Source organism: Xenia sp. Carnegie-2017, unplaced genomic scaffold (assembly GCF_021976095.1).
Source record: "Xenia sp. Carnegie-2017 unplaced genomic scaffold, XeniaSp_v1 HiC_scaffold_3, whole genome shotgun sequence".
Taxonomy (NCBI): Eukaryota; Metazoa; Cnidaria; class Anthozoa; order Malacalcyonacea; family Xeniidae; genus Xenia; species Xenia sp. Carnegie-2017.
In genome coordinates, this window is record NW_025813493.1 from 7,915,494 (window position 1) to 7,935,551 (window position 20,058).

The 20,058-nt window shown below is 34.9% G+C and overlaps 3 protein-coding genes across 4 annotated transcripts; 2 read left to right on the forward strand and 1 right to left on the reverse strand.

The window, feature by feature from the left end:
- The first annotated feature begins 604 nt into the window (after positions 1-604).
- On the forward strand, positions 605-4,263 carry LOC124454349 (GFP-like non-fluorescent chromoprotein). Of its 2 annotated transcripts, none has more exons than XM_047005159.1 (4): positions 605-861; positions 1,789-2,007; positions 2,622-2,831; positions 3,289-4,263. In XM_047005159.1, the coding sequence occupies exons 1-4, from the start codon at positions 779-781 to the stop codon at positions 3,455-3,457; spliced, it is 681 nt and encodes a 226-aa protein (XP_046861115.1). In that variant the 5' UTR covers positions 605-778; the 3' UTR covers positions 3,458-4,263. The 2 variants fall into 2 exon arrangements, with proteins under 2 accessions (XP_046861115.1, XP_046861114.1); XM_047005158.1 differs by having other exon boundaries at positions 801-865.
- Positions 4,264-4,849: 586 nt separating this feature from the next.
- LOC124454711 (ADP-dependent glucokinase-like) lies at positions 4,850-9,956 on the reverse strand. Its single transcript, XM_047005487.1, has 6 exons — positions 9,589-9,956; positions 9,267-9,495; positions 8,229-8,294; positions 6,772-6,991; positions 6,355-6,666; positions 4,850-5,657 (listed from the first exon to the last, which is right to left on the reverse strand). Exons 1-6 carry the CDS (start codon positions 9,753-9,755, stop codon positions 5,212-5,214), a joined length of 1,440 nt encoding a protein of 479 aa, XP_046861443.1. The 5' UTR covers positions 9,756-9,956; the 3' UTR covers positions 4,850-5,211.
- Positions 9,957-10,064: 108 nt separating this feature from the next.
- Positions 10,065-16,039, forward strand: LOC124454640 (40S ribosomal protein S16-like). Its single transcript, XM_047005410.1, has 6 exons — positions 10,065-10,141; positions 10,226-10,262; positions 12,170-12,271; positions 13,695-13,791; positions 14,682-14,729; positions 15,838-16,039. The coding sequence occupies exons 2-6, from the start codon at positions 10,230-10,232 to the stop codon at positions 15,981-15,983; spliced, it is 426 nt and encodes a 141-aa protein (XP_046861366.1). The 5' UTR covers positions 10,065-10,141; positions 10,226-10,229; the 3' UTR covers positions 15,984-16,039.
- Positions 16,040-20,058: the final 4,019 nt, after the last annotated feature.

Here is a 20,058-nt window from a genome sequence, read left to right on the forward strand (position 1 = left end):
TATAGCACTCACTCTGACACAATACATGCACAATCTGATGAAAAGCGTAAAAATGGACTAGATGCAGTGCTGTAGAAGTTGGGGGGAGGTGCTTGGGGGAGGAGCCCCCCTTTTACCTTTGAAATGGGTAAATCTAAAAGGGCACTATTAACAAAAACGTCAAGAGAGCCCCCCCATCTGATAAATTTAGTTCTACAGCACTGACTAGATGCGAATGAACATCTAAGCTAAAAATTCAAGTAAATTTGTTAGAAACCTTTAGAAATACTTTTTCTTTTGTTGTAATTGTAAGCTTTTGTAGAGCAAATGATAATAGAAAGTAGAATCAGTTATTTTGTTACGTTTTGTAAAATAGAAGCAATAAAACGCGTGCATGAATTGATCTATAGCCATGTTTGCATCATTGTAAACCGATGTGAGCTAAACCAACTAAACCAATCAATCAAAGAGAATTTACAAATCAATCGTAAATACATTTTAAAAGAAAAGTTTTGTTTAAATTTTTCTGCTTCGCGCTATTTTTACTTCATAAAAGAAATAAAGATGTTTTTTGTGTTTTCACTAGTTTATGTAAATTTCAGAGATGTTTGTGAAAACTCTCGAGTCTCGAGCAGGTGCAACCTTCGACCTTTGGTCTCTGGCTTCATTGATCAACTCTCGAGCTCTCTCAAAGGTCTTCTCGGTTTGCATCAGCCTGTGCAAACACAGTAAACATCTTTTATTTCTTAATTCTGTTTCGTTTCAGGAGAATCTAACAAAATACGGCTTGAAAGAATTAATGGATTATAAAGTTAATGTTGAAGGATGTGTAAACTGTCATACCTTCACCATCGAAGGATTGGGAAAAGGGAATGTCCTATCGTACGTACGCTAATCAATCAGTAGTAAATCATTCAGACACCATATACTTCAATTTAATTCTATACTGTCTTTCTCATGTATTGCTAAAGAATGTTTTGCCTCACTCTAGATCATTCTCCATTATGAGAACATTTTACCTTTTGCCACGTGTTGGAACATCACCATTAGGAGGACATTTTTTACGTCTTTCACCATTTTCGTCACGACAACATTTTGTTTCATCGACAACCATCCCCATCCTAAGAAAACTTTGACACACTCTACCGATTACCATTTTGAGAACACTCATGTATTAAAATCATGACATTCGGACAGTCAGTATTACATGAGAAGCAAAATTGTGTAATAGAATCCTAAAAATCACGAATTGTACGTAGGACATTCGACAATCAATTAATAATGAGTACAGGTAAAAGAATTTAAATAATATTGTGTAATAAAAATTAATGCCCCACATAAAGTTTTAATTAGAGCCATAGAAATAGACCAAAAATTGTAAAATTGAATTTATTTATTGAATTTATTTATTGAATAATAAATTCAGTTTTACAATTTCTTGTCTATTTCTATGGCTCTAATTAAAACTTTATGTTGGGCATTAATTTTGTATTGCACGAATTCGATTTCCGTTCTGCAAGTCTCTCGCTACTATATTAAATAATATTGAAAACGTAGGAACCCATTCATGTTTAAACAAAATTTGAACAAGATTAATAACACTTTGTAACACATTTAAAAAGATATTTTTCTGCTTTTTATTGTTATGTATAACTAATTTACCTCTATATGTAATTATGCGTTTGAATTAAAGAAAAATCTTAGAGTACTATTGACTACAATTACTAGCACTGACATAAACAAAGAGAAAGAAGTCATTATGTTGTGAAATTTAATTGTATTTTAATTTTCCTCCATCCATATTTTAAGTGGAAATCAGATGGTCCAAATCCGTATTACGAAAGGTGGCCCTCTCCCCTTCTCTTTCGACATTCTATCAGTGTGCTTCCAGTATGGCAATCGAATATTCACAAAGTATCCAAAAGAAATACCCAGCTACTTTAGGCAATGCTTTCCAGCAGGTTTTACAATGGAAAGATCGCTTCGTTTTGAAGATGGTGGATGCTTGGATATCCGGTCGGATGTAAGGTAAGAGAATCATGGAAACTCAGTCAAATCTTCAACTTCAATAAAAATAGATACGAAAAGCGTTAGATATCAAGTCTCCATGTTTGATTGATTTCAAAGTTCTAATTAGGAATTGAAAAATACCATTTATAAAGTCTCCAAAACTTCACTTTCTCGTAGATACTCGATCAGAGCAACATTTTGGATAATTTTCTTTAGTTTACTAGTGCAATTATATTATTCAAATCGTTTTACTCAAGCTAGTACTAGTTTACTCTCAGAAAATTTTCAACTCATGTTTATGTGATATGTAGAAGGTCTCAGAAACGGATGACATGATACAAGTTTTTGAATTTTTTTCTCTTTTCAAAAGTATTTCTTCAAAACTTTTCCTATATTTTTGATACAGACAATATATTGGTTCATTGTTTATATCGCAACCTTTGAAACTTTAAGCAATTCTATAAAATTTGCGGTCGATACTCCGAATATGAAAAATTTGTTAAAAAACTTTACGCTAACTCTTTGGTCGATCAATAAAGTACACCAGACAAATTTTTAGAGTTGTTCGGCGACTGTGACAGGTGTAAACTCTTCCTACTTGCCTAACGTCATGCATTTTAAACTCTTTTCAGTCTTTTTCAGGGGAAGTTTGTTTACAAGATAGAATGCAGAGGAGAAAACTTTCCCAGTGATGGTCCAATAATGAGCAAGTCATTGTTAGGTTTGCAACCATCATTTGAAACAGTTTTCGCAAGAAATAGTTCGGTTGTTGGTGAAGTCATTCTTTCCTTTAAACTAAAACAAGGCAAACACCATACTTGTCACATGAAGACACTATACAGGTAAACGAAATTTTACATGTATCATGTACACAAAGCATATAAGAGGTAAAGAAAATTTCACATATGTCATTAGCACAAAACATTAGAAAGGTAAATGAAATTTTACAATTATCATATACACAAGTCATATAAGAAGTAAAGAATATTTCACATATGTCATTTGCACAAAACAATAGAAGAGTAAAGGAAATTTTACATATATAAGTCAAGTGTCTAGTTTCAGAGTTGATAATCTAAAATTGCCTAGTTGATTGTTGATAGAATTAGTTTTTTTAGCTAACTTTCTTTTTGATTGAATACTTTGCTTTCTGCTACATTTCAAGATGGCGCCCTTACCTCACCTTGACAACTATTGGATTGGGTTCTAACTCATTGAAGCGGGATTTATGGCCCCTAACGACCCTGGTCCCCAGTCCCTGCTGAAATTTACAAGTTCATACGTGTTATTGAATTCTAGGTCGAAGCAGCCTGTGTCCAATATGCCAAATTATCATTTTATTCAACATCGTTTGGAGAAAACTAATGTTTCGGCTGAAGGAAATTACATCGAGCAACATGAAACAGCGATCGCTCAAAATTCGTCAATACGTAAACCAATTGGATCTCTTTATTATTGGTCTTCTTAACCTACGTATACCTTTACGACCAATCATACAAGGCTTTCATTCGACGTCATAGCTGAAGGATTGCAAAAAGCTATAGGAGTGCTTTTTGAGCTTTCTCTTTTGAAGTTTTGCTTGTTTTCCTTTGTTAGGATCGAGCAGTAATCGGGAACGTTTGAACTTTTCTTTCGTAATTACCAACGATTATCTGTTTTTCCATACAAAATTCTTTTATAAAGAAAAATGTAAGTTTTAATTAGTTGGTTGACGCAGACAAACTTTGTTTTTCGAACTGCAGTTACAATAAATACTAGATATAAATCGTTGTTTTCAATGAAAATATGTGTAAATATGTGAAATTCTCTACTCAAATATGCCTATTGGAGCATGAAATGCAATTATTCTCATCTGTTTCATGATAATGGTCTTTAATTTACATAGCACGACCAAATTTGCGGGCTGGCTACGCCACTGTGTACGATCGATCCGTATAATCAACAATATACATATCAATGGTTGATTTAAGGCTGTTATCGACGTATGATTCTTAATGTGTAGTTTTGCTGAAACACTAATGATAAACAGGTTTCTTAAGCAAAGTTGTGAGACCAAAGATCGTCTTTTGAGGCAAACTACAGTGCCAATGAGGGAAGGGGACGTGAAATTACAATTGCTATCTGGCGAACACAGTTGTGAAAAGCTGAATATTTTTTTAGTTTAGCCCTGCTCGCAATTACCTAAATGATGTTGAACACCATTTGTGTGAAAATAAATGGAATTTATGTAAATCAATTGAAATGGAATAAATAAATGGAATAAATGGAAAAAAATGATTTGACCATCAAACTATACAGGGTGCCCCCCAAAAAATCCCGAACCCGCATAAATTAATTATTAATTCACTGAAATGATTATGCACAATACTATCTCAAGCATTCAAAACAGTTTTAATGAACTTGACTGTTCTGGGATTTCACAGGATTTGTGCAGTATTTAAAGCAAAAAACAAGTCAAAAGCACTTTATACACTGATTTTTATCTTTGACAAACTAGCGTTTAGCTAAAATAACCAGGCGAAACAATTATCTATAGCAGACGAAACTATCTTTGAAGACTTCATTTGTGGCACACATAATTAATTGTGTGGGTTCCGTTTCTTAGGGGCTCCCAGTAGATGTCCATATTGGTGGGTTGAAACCATCCCCTGGGAGTAAGAGAACAGAGGAATGCTCGCCATGTTGGATGAAATTTGCATTGTAAACAAAGAAAATCCTTTGTTTAAATCATCCAACATGGCGACTATGACGTAACTTGGACCCAAGAATAGTTCAGTGGCTCCAGCTAAGTGGGTTTTTTTGGTAAAATTCAAAAATAACCTTTAAATATCAAAAAATGATACAAAACAAATATTCTTGATAGTGTGTACAAATTAATTTCTATTTATGATAATAATTTAGTCCACCAGAAAGGCAGAAAATATAGATACATTTCTACCTTTGATTTCTACTTTGTAATATTGTCGCCCAATGGCGAAACAAACTAAACGATTGGGGGACATATTCATATATGCATGTTCTGCAATATTAAGTTCCTTTGAAATCATTTGTTGTGTACGAATTAAGACATTATACGAGTTTCAGCCCCCTCCCCAATTAACGCGTTTGCCACGGCACTGTCGTTGCAATGCTTGTTCATCAAATTTAATTATTTTTCATTCATTGTTTTCAAGCGAATGAAGACGACAGCAATTTGCAACGCACAGCGAAATCGGCGCTTTCTTACGTAATCGACTGTTTAAAATCATTATAAAGAAGACCAGATGCAGATATTGCATCACCTAGACCAACCGTTTTCAATGGTCGTTTACATACTAATACAGGAGAGATATACAAATTTATGTCCTCGCTACCGGCAACTACAGTTAAAGGCGAATCAAATTTAAATTCAACTGACGACCCTGATTGTAATGAAATACTAAATTCACGAGGCATCTTCAATTCAGCGACATTATCATTGACTTCTTCAGAGTCACAGGCCTGTGAATACGCTGTCCAACTACCCCGGCTAACGCTTGCCTCGTTCGAGCTCCAATACGTGGGAACTACAGCTAAGATATGGACGTATAAACAATGAAAATGTATTCGAGTTAAACGTGAGTTTGGGTTTAATTGATCATTCTTTCCATATTTCATCATTATCCACGAGATTACGTCACTAAAGAAACCTGAAAAAAATGAATAAAAGAATGATTAATACAGTCTTAAATTGCTGAGGCCGATTGCATAGCTTTGCCCATTAAATGGTAATTTTTCTAAACTTTTGAAACAAGTGGTTATATTGTCTTTAGGATAATGAAATTCTGTTATTCTAAAACTAGTATTGTATTGCATTGATTTACAGTTCATATCGTAGGTTTTTCCTATTTAAGAGATTTTTAAGCGTTCTAAAATATTGCTACGTATATTATCCGGTGGACAGCGCTGTTCGGCCTTCGTGCAGCCGGCCATTGGCTTCAAATTTTGGCGGGAGGCACCGAGGTAGCCTTCCAGCTTTATATCTAGTTCAATGTGAAGAACTTCATTAAAATTCTTTTCAATTGGTACATAAACATGGTGGCTACGACGTCAGGAAACTCTCTATATTAGTTTTACATTTATTTTAGAGATAACGTGGTAAAACATCGCAGGCGCAGAAACATGTAAAATACGTATGAATCAATATTTTCACCAATTATAAATGCCTTTAATTTTTAAGACCATGATAACAATAGTATTAATTACACCTGACTTAGTCAACAACAACAAAAACAGTCCTTCTCAGGACTATACCAACCTGGACGATCTACATTTACAAACATGTAACAACAGTTAAATGTTATTTATTTGTTAAATATTTCATAAATCAAGTTTATTCATAATTACCTATTTCATCTTTTTTCGCCACTTCAGTCCTGTCAGCATGGACACCATGTAAGCATCGAGTGATAAAGGCCAACTCTTGTTCATTTAAGCCAATTGAATTAACAAACGGAATTAATTGTTCTACGAGTGCTATAATAACTGGACAGTGGCTCATACTTGCTAATTCAAGATGAACAGGAACATCAAGAGGAAGACGGGAAAATCCGGCTGCTGCAGATTGAAGCCGCTGTTGCCAAAATTGCTCATTCTGATTATCAAGAAGGTGAAAACCGGACACAATGATTAGATCGGGCTTGAACATTAAAGTCTCCTCTAAAAGTAGGAATTCATGAAAGTAGACAAACAAATATATTTCAAATGTTGATATGAAAATGTACTTAAATAGAGGCATAAGAGGTTGACATCTGACAGACTAACCAATGAAAGACTCCAAGGTAGATAATGCTGAATTTGCCACATCGTGTGACATGATAAATCTATTAGCAATAGGTGCCTTAACAGCCCCCCATCTTTCATTGCGTTGATATTCCAAGATTAAATGATTCTCGTCTTCTGGCACTTCACAACTTTTAGGAACAAAGACTTCATTTGGTAGCAGCAACTTTAGATTAGGACCAACTGGTCCACAAAGCATCACCTATTAAAGTTTCAAAGAGGAAGTCCAGTTAAAAGACCTTTGTAGCAACAAGTTTGCTTACTAGCTTTTAATGATGTTTAATTGGATGTGAAGAATTCAAATTTGTAACTCATGATACGGACATGTGACGAAAAATTTAAATACACTTTTATGTACCCTGTATGGAACATGAAAACAATGCTGGATATGTACAATGTATACATATCAAATGATTCACAACATACAATATCTGAAAAGTTGGAAGATTACTGAGACCAAGTTCATTCTGAATAAAGAAGTTTTTCGCTTACCAGATGTGTCAACATTACCAGATGTGTCAATATTATCAGTTGTGTCAACTTTGACATGTCAACATTGAAATTGACGCGTGACTGTGCGACACGTGTGAACATTGACATGTCAACATTAAAATTGCCATGTGACTGTGCAACATGTGTCAACATTGACATGTCAACATTGAAATTGACACGTAACTGTGCGACACGTGTCAACATTGACATGTCAACATTGAAATTGACATGTGACTGTGCGACACGTGTCAACATTGACATGTCAACATTAAAATTGACATGTGACTGTGCGACACGTATCAACATTGACATGTCAACATTGAAATTGCCATGTGACTGTGCAACATGTATCAACATTGACATGTCAACACTGAAATTGGCACGTAACTGTGCAACACATGTCAACTTTGAGATGTGTCAACATTACCAGATGTGTCAATATTAACAGTTGTGTCAACATTGACACGTCAACATTGAAATTGACATGTGACTGTGCAACATATGTCAACATTGACATGTCAACATTGAAATTGACACGTAATTGTGCGACACGTGTCAACATTGGGATGTGTCAACATGAACAAATTACAGGATGTATCAACATAGAAGTTGAACATACATTTCACAATACGTAAGTAAGTTTAATTACAATTACTACAGTCTCAAATAATACACAACTCAATGACAAGACTTTAGTTTTAGCACAAAAGCACTTCAACTAAAAATAAATGCATAGTATATAGTCAATCCATAATTTTACTCATGCAATACAACAGTCTGCATTTGATTTACACTTCACCTTCACACGAGGTCATGTTCTAATAATGTGGATTTGTGATATTTTGTGAATATCTAAAGGTAGTTTGGGCTAGCTTTTTAAAAAAATCACTACTACAAAAATGCCATTTAGATATTGCACACATTAACTGAATAAAGATTCAACAAACCTTTGCATTTGGTATTAGTTTAGAGAACTTTAACCCAACTAAAGCGGCATTTCCACCAATAAAATTCTAAAAAAATATGAACGATATTTTCAGATAGTGTGTGCCAACGTCAACACCACCATGGGTAACTTAAGATTGATAACTGAGGAGGAGGCTCATGTTCATTTAGTTACCTTTTACAACACGCAGAGGTTAGGTTGGGTCTATTCTAAAATGTCACAACCCACACAGCAACACTTACATAAAGAACAAGATTCCCAGAATCGACTAAAGCGGCAAAAATGATTATGACTAAGAACCATGTAAATGGTTTGCACCTTGCCTAAATTCTCTATCATCCCCCAAAAATTCTTAAATGGTACTATGTACTGTAGACTGTTGCTATAATAGATATTAGAGGGTAGGAAGTGATATAGTAAGATTGAGTAAAATGTGGAACTTACCATTTCAAAGGCAATTATTTTACACTACCATCGTTTACAATTGAGTTACTAACATGCATGTTTTCATTGAAACATTAAAATTGAAATAAATTACTAAATGCAAAGTAACCTGTAACTTTCTCATATCAACCCTTTATTTTCTGTTTTCATTGAAACATTAAAATTGAAATAAATTACTAAATGCAAAGTAACCTGTAACTTTCTCATATCAACCCTTTATTTTCTGTTTTCATTGAAACATTAAAATTGAAATAAATTACTAAATACAAAGTAACCTGTAACTATCTCATATCAACCCTTTATTTTCTAATCCCTTGTTTGTCATGTGCTGGCAATATTAGGATACATAATTTATGAGTTTGTTGATTATTTAAGGAAGTAATGTACAGCTGTACAACAAGGATTTATAATTTACTTAACACCATAAAATAACAGCCTGAGGCCCAAGCACCTTTAACTAGGACAATGATGCACCCCCTGGAAAATCTTCACCCCTCCTGTCAAATAAGGATTTATCAGCCTCAGATATGCTCCCCCCTATTATAAATCTTCTGATGCCCCTGAACATAACAGAACGGAAATTCGTCCATGTTACCTGTGAATTTTCAATTAAAGATGCCGCATGAACAATTTCAGCATTTAACTGCTGTGTTGCTATTGGTCGTTCTCCAGCAGCACCTTTGCTCATGAAGTACATAAAGCATTCTCCCAAGACATCCAAGGAATCAACTTCACTACACTGTTTTCCATACTTTGGTGCTAAAATACCCAGCTTGTTCAGTAAGGCAACACCAGAGACAATCAAATCAATATTGGCATTAGTTCTATAAGAATTAGAAGGCGAGATCCTTGCTAGTAATACAATGTCTTTACTAGACAATTCATTAATAAATGAAAAACAAAGACTAGTCGCATACCCAACTGAGATCTTCTTGTAGTGGCTTATCTGCTTTTCGAAGTTTTTTGTTAATAAACTAGCAATTTGCTCCACTTCTCCTTTTTTAGAGTAAATGGAATAGCGATATGTAGCTAATGCTACAATAGCACCAATAAAAGCAAAGCAGTATGCTTTATTGTTGATCATTTTTGGTCACCAGTTCAGCGTACGTAGTTCATCGATAAAAAACAATTACAGGACAATTGCAAAAAAAGCACAGAGAGAAATATAAACCAGAGCAAGTTGGGTCTCAAGTCTCAAGTGGTTGAAAATTCCTACTGCATTTTCGATCCCTTGTTTCATCGTCATTCATTGTAGAGGTAAATCCCCGCAAGAATTCACGTGAAGAAATTAGAATGTCGATTGATTGCACTATGCAAAATCCCATCATCCACACTCACAGTCCCGGTTACACACTCGTTAACGCCCGTCGTTATCCGTAAATTTAAGGTCACGCATGCGCTTTTTCCATTCTTTTCGTACGAATAAACTCTGATGTGACAAGATTTATCAAAACTTTCATTTAGAAAAAGGTATTTTGATCGTGTTGCTTTTTGCCAATAACGATAAATATATTTTCAGAGTGTATGTAACTGCTCATTTTGTTTGTATATTAGGAGAATGGCGAAATCGGTCCAAGTATTTGGTCGTAAGGTTTGTTGTCGTAAAAGCATTATTTTACTTCTAGTAAAAAACACGTGTTTATTTACGTATGTATAATGAATTATGTGTCATTGAATTTGATGAAATCTGGCGCTTTACCGTAGCCGAGAAATAAACGAATGCGTAGGAAATGAAAAGCATTTGCCTTTGAATTTTTACAGTATCATCAGATCTAAAGGCATTCTAACATATGCTCCCTCTGTATACCAGTGTATTGGTGTAGTCATTGTAGACTACAGGAGATATTGCTTAAATGTAGACATAATAATATAAATAGAATAAACGTGAATAATCAGTAAAAAATCTAAAAGCAGAGAGCATTTGTATTCTATTTATATTATTATGTATAGACTGGCATTTCCAACCCCTCTGAACTTGTCTGCTGTTGATATATCGTGCATAATAATGCCTTGGTCAAAAAATTTCAACATCTCAACCCGACGTTTTTCAGCTTTTTCCTTACAGGAGTTGACAAATACTAGTCCTGATATAGGATGTGTATTATGTGTTAAAGAACCCTATCTGAAAATATGTGATTTTATAGTTTTTTCACTGTCATTCTTAAGGTTTCAAAGGCAAATGTATTGTGTCACTTGGTGACTCATAAGAAATAAAAAGCAAATAAAACTCAAATTCTACATCCAATAATCCCAACTTAAACTTAAACATATTAACATGTTATAATCAGTGTGCGAATTAGTTGAGAAAAAACGATGTGCAATTTTTTTGACAAAAGTGTTTCTTTAGAGGCATAATCAAATTGATATTACGTTAATTATTATATAGTGCTAATTGCTAAATTAATATTTTTAAACGTGAACAAATTCATATGATTTACAATAGTGTTTTTTGTTAGAACCGCTTATTTTTGCACATCGTTTGAAAAAGTGATGTGCAATTATTTTCATTTTAGCTAAAACGATGTGCAAATTGCACATTGCACACCGTTAATTTGCACACTGTTATAATACATCATACAAGTTGTTGTTTGTTGTTTGTTGTTGTTGTTGTCATACTTGTCCATAAAGTTAAACCTACAAATAATTTAATGAAATATTGCATGTGAAATATATGATTATTCTCATATTTATGAGTTATACTTCCTTACTGACCAAAAACATAGCACAATTTTATTCTCAGCACAGTCTCCTCTTGTTTTGCATGAAAATATAAAAATATAGCACAATGTTTATTCTCAGCCCAGTCTCCTCTTGTTTTGCATGAAAATATAAAAATATAGCACAATGTTTATTCTTAGCACAGTCTCCTCTTTTTTTTCGTGAAAATATAAAAATATACTGTTTTATTATGAAGTTTTTGTATGTCTTTAACAGTATTACATACAAAGCAAGTTTTCAGATTCTTTGTCTAATCGCATGTTAAAATATCACACTGTCACCATCTATAAACAAAAGTCACTCAAAAGGGCTGTGCTAACTCCGGTTTTTCAGCTCTGGCTCTGGCCTATTGTCAATTCTGAACTCCTGTTTCAAACTTGTGGCTGTTAATTTTGTAAGTCACTGTTCAACAGCTTAAGGTGTATTAGTAAATTTTTTATATGTAAAGTTAAATTTCCGCACTCCGACTTTCAATCATAAATTAGCGTGTGTGATGGCAATCTAGCATCATGTTGTGTCAAGCATAAATGGTTTCATTCTCATGCAAGTTATCAGTCGTTGATACAAAAATGTTTTGATCAGACACATTTACCAAGGTTTGACAATATTTTACAACACAAACAACTGCTGCCGGAGTTTTGCCTGGCAAAAATAGAGGGAGCCCCGGCCTTACTCCGGCCTCCAGTACTCTTGTGCATGGCACTAGACATTAACCTTTCAGTATTTTCAGTGCTGGCATATTGTTGTGAATTATTTACTGATGTGTAGTTTTGTTTTCAGAAAACAGCGACAGCTGTGGCATATTGCAAGGAAGGAAATGGTATGATCCGTGTAAATGGCCAACCTCTTCATCTTGTTCAGCCTGAAACACTGAAATTTAAGGTAAGAATAAAGTTTTCGTGTTTTAAATCCATCATGTTGCTGTTTTTTTTGCCCTAAATTACATTATTATAGTTGGCAATGCCCATATTTCTGTTCTTTATACTAGATCAATTTTATTTTAAACATGAATGTATCAGCATTTACATAACTTTTTAGTTGACATTGGTAACAGGATTTGGAATAATGCTGCAAAAATATGTCAAATTTTGTAAGCCATTTTTGTCAAGAAGAATTTTTGTTGGCTATTCTCAGATTATAAGCCTTCTGAAAAATAATATTCCTGTAGATACGTACAGAAAACATGGACACTATTTGAACTTGAAAAGAATCATGGCGTAAATATTAATGATGACATAGTCGTTGTCACAATGATAATAGGGAGCTTTAGAAAGAGTACAACTACGGCAACGAGTACGAAGTTTGACCGTGTAGGAGAATGGCACGAGGAAGTTTGTTGTCTTTATCGCTTCGTCAAAATTTTGTTTTAGTTATAAACAACAGAACGAGCCTTTTTATTGTGTAAAACACAGAAGTTTGCGAAGCAGCTACGGCTCCATTTGTTAATAATGATATCAACAAATCGGTAATACTGATTTTGCAAGAATATAGGACTCTTTAGACTGAAAAATCTTCACTATTTTAAGTTTTATGTACGATATATTTGTACTATTTTATTGTTTGTTTACCTTTCACTTTGCGTACGAAATACATGAAAGTTTTGCAGGTCATATTTTCCTTTTTAATGTACATCTGCGCTCAAAAAAGGTTCTAAAGTAAAGCCTGGATGCTCGAAAATAGTGCTGTAAACTAATTTCTTACAGAATGAAGAAATACCTACTTTCTTTGCTTAAAAAGACATCGTAGTCGCGACTACGATTTTTTTACAAAACGTACTCAGATTGATGACGGCTACGTGCTACACAATAAAAAGGCTCGTTCTGTTGTTCACAACTAAAACAAAATTTTGACGAAGCGACAACGACAACAAACTTCCTCGTGCCATTCTCCTACACGGTCAAACTTCGTACTCGTTGTCGTAGTCGTACTCTTGCTAAAGCTCCCTAATGTTTTCCCTACAAAATGACGTAAATCGTACTCGTAGTAGTACTCGTAGTCTTTGCTAAAGCTCCCTATTTAGGTATATCGCCGGCAGACAGCAGCTATTTTGAAGCATTGCTCATTCAATTTGACTGCCACATTGTATTAACTTACTAATTTTCATTTGAACATTGAACATGCAAATCTTAACCGTTTCAACAATGACTGTGTTCCCCTAATAGTGTATTGAAAACTCACGTTGTGGTAGTTTTAATGCTTTTTTTTTTATTTCATACTTTGAGATTCCTGTTTTTATTTTTTGTCATCTTCATTTGAAGTAGAGGAAATATGTCCCAATTCATCCATTCTACTGTGCTTTTATTAGTTGGAAGAGCCAATATTGCTGTTAGGCAAGGAAAGATTTGAGGGCGTAGATATCCGTGTCCGAGTGAAGGGTGGAGGTCATGTCTCACGTGTTTATGGTAAGAAATATTATGGTATATGAATGAACATGTCCTCCTATGGTATATGTATATGAGTGTCATTATTAAAGATGTATGCAAGGGGAGAGTACTGTTCTCATAGAGTTATTATAGAATTGTTGGGTTAGTGCTCTGGTTTTAAACAGTTCTTTTAAGAACTATTACGTTATTATTTTGACCATTCATCATGGTATTTGCTCTTTTCAAATTTGTAACCATGGCAAAGCCCCTATTTTGCTCTATGAAAAATAGTTAATACTGAATCATATAAGCATATTGGTCTTTATTTTATGTTCATGTACTCATATAATACGTGTTGGTCTTTCGTGTTTACACTCAAGTTTGTGGAAGTAAAACATAAATTCAAAAATGTATAAAACATCTCCTACCTTCTTTTCCAAAATAAAAAAGCATCTACTCCCTTTCCCAAAATAAGAAAGCATCTACCCCCCTTCCAAAATAAAACATCTCCTACTTTCTTTCCCAAAATAAAAAAGCATCTACCCCCTTTCCCAAAATAAGAAAGCATCTATCCCTCTTTCCAAAATAAAACATCTCCTACCCCCTTTCCCGAAATAAAACATCTCCTACCCCCTTTCCCAAAATAAAAAAGCATAAGCATTGGTTTACTAACTCATGCAGAAAGACTGAGATGTCTGAAATTGTTTGATGTTTATTTTTAGTGAAGTTGTATAAATGAGTGTTTGATAAATAGTTTGTAAGTGTAATGAAATCTATACACAATAACCGGAAAGCTCGAAGTCTCCTGTCTATTTATTTCCTATAATATATGCTAATTATCTACATGTGACTAATTAATATTCAATAAAGACAGTAAGAGCTCTCTGTCTGTATTAATCATATGTTATACTGGTTTGTGTTTACTGTAGCAATCAGACAAGCTATTGCAAAGTCATTGGTCGCCTACTATCAAAAATGTGAGTAGTAAACAATGAATAAAACAACGTACATCTTCAACTAAGGTCACGTGTTTGCTGATGTGATATTGTTAATAATTGACTGGTTCTCGTCAACAATGATCGCAGTGTTTTACATATACTGTACTTGAAAAATACAGAGATTGTTCTGATTTCTTTTGCACTTCATTTGAAGTTTTATCATACATACATGTCACGTAAAGATTGTGAGCTTGTTTATTGAGTCAAATTCAAAATTGAAGCTTCTCATTCATGTAATCAATGCACATGATACGGCAGATGTGACGTACGTACCATTGAAGCTTCTCATTCATGTAATCAATGCACATGATACGGCGGATGTAACGTACGTACCATTTAAGCTTCTCATTCATGTAATCAATGCAAATGATACGTCAGATGTAACCTACGTACCATTGAAGCTTCTTGTACCATCCTCATCGTGAGCCGTAACCCTTAATCTTATACTACTAGGCTATGGCCTACGTACTTATAGGTTTGATATTGGATTAAAGAACTGGAGACACTGTTTTGGGTCACGTGCCCGAATCGCAAGTATTATTAAGTCACGTGCCAGAATAACAGTGCAAACTAAAAGTAGATAGGTTTTTCTGACTCGCACACCATAACGGTGTGGAAAGTTGGCAATATCGTAGTGGATGAGGTGTTTTGGTCACGTGACACAACTACAGGTACCCTGTCATTGGTTAAGTTGTTTTCTGTCGCGTGCCACAACCACACGGTGGCATTGTAGTGGCTGAGTTGTTTTCTGTCACGTGGCATCACTACTGGGTAACGTTGTAGTGGCTGAGTTGTTTTCCGTCACGTGCCAAACTACAGGGTAACCTTGTAGTAGTTGAGTTGTTTTCTGTCACGTGGCATCACCACAGAGTATTGTGGTTGAATTATGTATTTATGAAAAGATGGACACGGAACACGGGGACTGTTTAAAAGTGTGTCTGTGATGATACACTTTAGTAGAAAATATTTTACACAAACTATGTATTACTAACTCGTTCAATGTTTAGTATACTTTGTGCAATTATTAATATGAACAACAATGTAAAAACATCATTCATAATTATCTTTTTGGCTCTCATTCCTACAGTTGTCGACGAAGCCTCGAAGAAAGAGATAAAGGATATCTTGACTCAGTATGACCGATCACTCTTAGTTGCCGATCCAAGACGAAGCGAAGCAAAGAAGTTTGGTGGTCCTGGACCGAGAGCTCGCTACCAGAAATCTTACCGTTGATCTCTATTATTGTACTTACGTACTGTATAGTGAAGCTAATAAATACCGCTTGCTGACTTTTGCTATCGTTTTTATTCTTACAGCACTGACTATAGACAACGGCTTACATTAGAAAGTTGGTATACCAACTTTGAACAACCCCCCTGAACAGATCACAGCAATTACCGGCACCTTACAAACGACTTATTCACAATACAAACAAGCGATCAACTAAAACATTACACTTCACACTAATTCACAATGACAATACACAATTGACACCCACACATTACAACTAAAAACATCACACCTAAATCACACATCACAACTAAAAATAAAAATATTTCACTTCACACTAATTCACAATGACAATACACATTTCCTTTACACACAATGCAATGACGTAAGAACCAGATAACAAATACAGCTAACCTGACGTTTACTCCTCATTTGACTCTGAAGATGACTACCGCTAAGGTTGTCGAAACGTCAGTCAACAACAACAAAAACAGTCCTTCTCAGGACTATACCAACCTGGACGATTTACATTTACAAACATGTAACGATTTTATTCTCTTCGTTGATCTTCTACAATGAAAATCTCCCTTTCATTAATAGGCTGAGAGAGCTTCCCCCTGTACTCCCCTACAAGCCAGACTTATCAAAAACAGTCAAATACGTTTACAACGTACATGCAACAAAAGAGACTCCAACAACGTGATATATAATCGTCTTCGCGCGTGAGTGATAGATGAAGTGCAGTAGGAAGATGGCCAGAGTGCTTCAAAGAGTTGATGAATCATGAAAATGAGAGATAACTAAGGTTGCAAATATCAGTAAACATAATTTCAAAAGTGTTTGTAAAAAGTGATGAGCCAGTCGGTCTTGAATCCTATTGAAATCTCCGTGGACTCTTGACAGGGTTGTTAAATAAGATCCTATATAGAGGATAGTTTGCTTAGAGCAGGGGTGGGCAACTTCCCCAGTCGGCGGGCCAGATTTAGGAAAATGAAGTTATTGGTGGGCCGGATTATTACATGAATAATATTCAATATCTTAATCACAGATATAGACGGATACAGTCGGCTGGCCAGTCAAAATCCTTTCAGGGGTCGGACCCGGCCCGCGGGCCGTATGTTGCCAACCCCTGCCTTAGAGGATGCCAGCCACTTCTTGTTTGCTATTGGGATGAAAGGCTAAGTGACAAAACTGGATAGAAGTCCCTGCACTGTTTTAGACTATCCACACTTTCTGCTTGATCTTCATTATCCGGTATCCACAGGAAATTAGTCTCCCGTTCCCTCGAAAAAAATTGCTCCCCTGGAGTCAAATTTCCTAGAAATCTCCCCTCCCCCCCTAGTAAATATGGCTCCTTTGGAAATTTGGCCCCCATTAAAAACTGTAACTTTTATCTCGAAAACGATCTTTTGCAAAACAAAGATCACAGACAATCTAAGATTTACAAGTTATGTAGATCTTCAGAATTGTGACCAGCGATATACCCGGCGGGAAGCGAATTCTTAATATAAATATTAAAGCCCAGCAAAGTGCTTTTAAAAGAGCCATTTAATACAGAAATAACGTATAAAGATGTAATATACGTAAATTTAGTCACATAATATCTAACAAGTCAGAATTTTCGGACTTTAGCCTCGACTTAAGCGATGACATCATGTGTTGGCGATTATGTTAAAGCGCGAGTAATAAAACTAGTGAAAAATGTTCCTCGAATTAAAAAGCACACTTCTGTTGGTGCACGGTCGCCACCTGTAAGGTTTCTCTTGACCAAAGTCTCGAGATGAGTTATGCATATAATGCGAGCGACTTTGTTGCAAAAAATATTTATAAAACATCGCCACCTGTAAGGTTTCTCTTGACCAAAGTCTCGACATGAGTTATGCATATAATGGGAGCGACTGTGTTGCAAAAAATATTCATAAAACATCGCCACCTGTAAGGTTTTTCTTGACCAAAGTCTCGACATGAGTTATGCATATAATGTGAGCGACAGTGTTGCAAAAAATATTCATAAAACATCACCACCTGTAAGGTTTTTCTTGACCAAAGTCTCGAGATGAGTTATGCATATAATGCAAGCGACTGTGTTGCAAAAAATATTCATAAAACATCGCCACCTGTAAGGTTTTTCTTGACCAAAGTCTCGAGATGAGTTATGCATATAATGGGAGCGACTGTGTTGCAAAAAATATTCATAAAACATCGCCACCTGTAAGGTTTCTCTTGACCAAAGTCTCGACATGTGTTATGCATATAATGGGAGCGACTGTGTTGCAAAAAATATTCATAAAACATCGCCACCTGTAAGGTTTCTCTTGACCAAAGTCTCGACATGAGTTATGCATATAATGCAAGCGACTGTGTTGCAAAAAATATTTATAAAACATCGCCACCTGTAAGGTTTTTGACCAAAGTCTCGACATGAGTTATGCATATAATGTGAGCGACTGTGTTGCAAAAAAGATTTATAAAACATCGCCACCTGTAAGGTTTCTCTTGACCAAAGTCTCGACATGAGTTATGCATATAATGTGAGCGACTGTGTTGCAAAAAAGATTTATAAAACATCGCCACCTGTAAGGTTTCTCTTGACCAAAGTCTCGACATGAGTTATGCATGTAATGCAAGCGACTGTGTTGCAAAAATATTTATAAAACATCGCCACCTGTAAGGTTTCTCTTGACCAAAGTCTCGACATGAGTTATGCATATAATGCGAGCGATTGTGTTGCAAAAAACATTCATAAAACAACTTGACGATGAGAGGCTGTTGAATTTGATCTCGTTCTCAAGATTCTTACCAAGTCGATATTAAATTTCTATTCTTACTCAATCTCTTATTTCTTTCATAAGTTCCCTTCAATGTAGCAGATTATTTAAGTCTACGATAATATGTTTTTTTTAAACTAGTATTTTTGCAGTCATTTTCTGTAGCATGCTTTACACCGGCAATCCATACCATTTTACTATCTGCATATTTTATGTTATGTTACTTTGCTTATTCCGTCAGCCTTTCATACGAGAAAGTTATACCTTAGAATCTTATATCGCTGTAATAATAATAATCCTAATCAACTTCTCATCTTAGAAGCGCTTTTGATAAAATGCAATACAACTTAATAGTGGTCTCAAAGCTTGTAAGAAATTATCTCTATTTTAAATGTAAGTATACTGCCTTATATTTGAGCCTTATATTTGAGTCTTATAGTTCTCTAATTACGTAACTGTCACTTCCGCTTGTAAATAAGTATATAAAAGTTTCTCAGCCTGCATTGTAAACTATTAGTCTCAATAAAGACGAAATATTACACCAACTTTTGTTTTAAAACTCTTGTATTATCTTGAATATCAAGAAAACGAGATGTCAGTTTTCGATATTTGTTTTATTTTGTTATACGAGAAACTGCAGTGCTCTTCATATTTTTATATGTAAGTCTTAAACCAAACAATTCAATGAATTGACCACTGCGTGCTCGTAAGGGAAACTCCTGTATTACGTCATCAATCGGTAACACATACCATTTTAACATTTGCATATGGAATCATTATTAACCTTGAGGTGACAAATTTTTTCCATAGCTGTTTCCATTTCGTTTCGTGTTTGTTGCAGATGTGGTGCACTACTACCGAAGGAATTATTTGAATTCGACAAAACAGAATAAAATAGTCAATAAATGATGAATGATGAGTCTCGTTAAATTTTTCAGGCAGTTTTGGTTCTGAAGTAAGTAAGATTTTTAAATTTTCACCGAAATAAAAGAGGAAATTCGTCATTTTCTTTACTTGAACTCGTTATTTTGACAAAAATTTCTGTCGAAAATGAGCGATGAACAGCAACATACTGAGACTGGGGGAGTATTTAGATTGCTCTTACACGTACTCAACTATCCCCTTGTATGGCACATGCGCAGTTAGTGCAAGGTGAGTACTCAGACTGGGGGAGCGCTGAGAGACAACGACACTGCAATGCGATATCATATTTACTTTGACAACAAACAATATAAATACCGAACACAATGAAGGTCACAACTCACAACGGAATGCATTTAGGCTCAAATTACTTTCAATGATGATTTCCG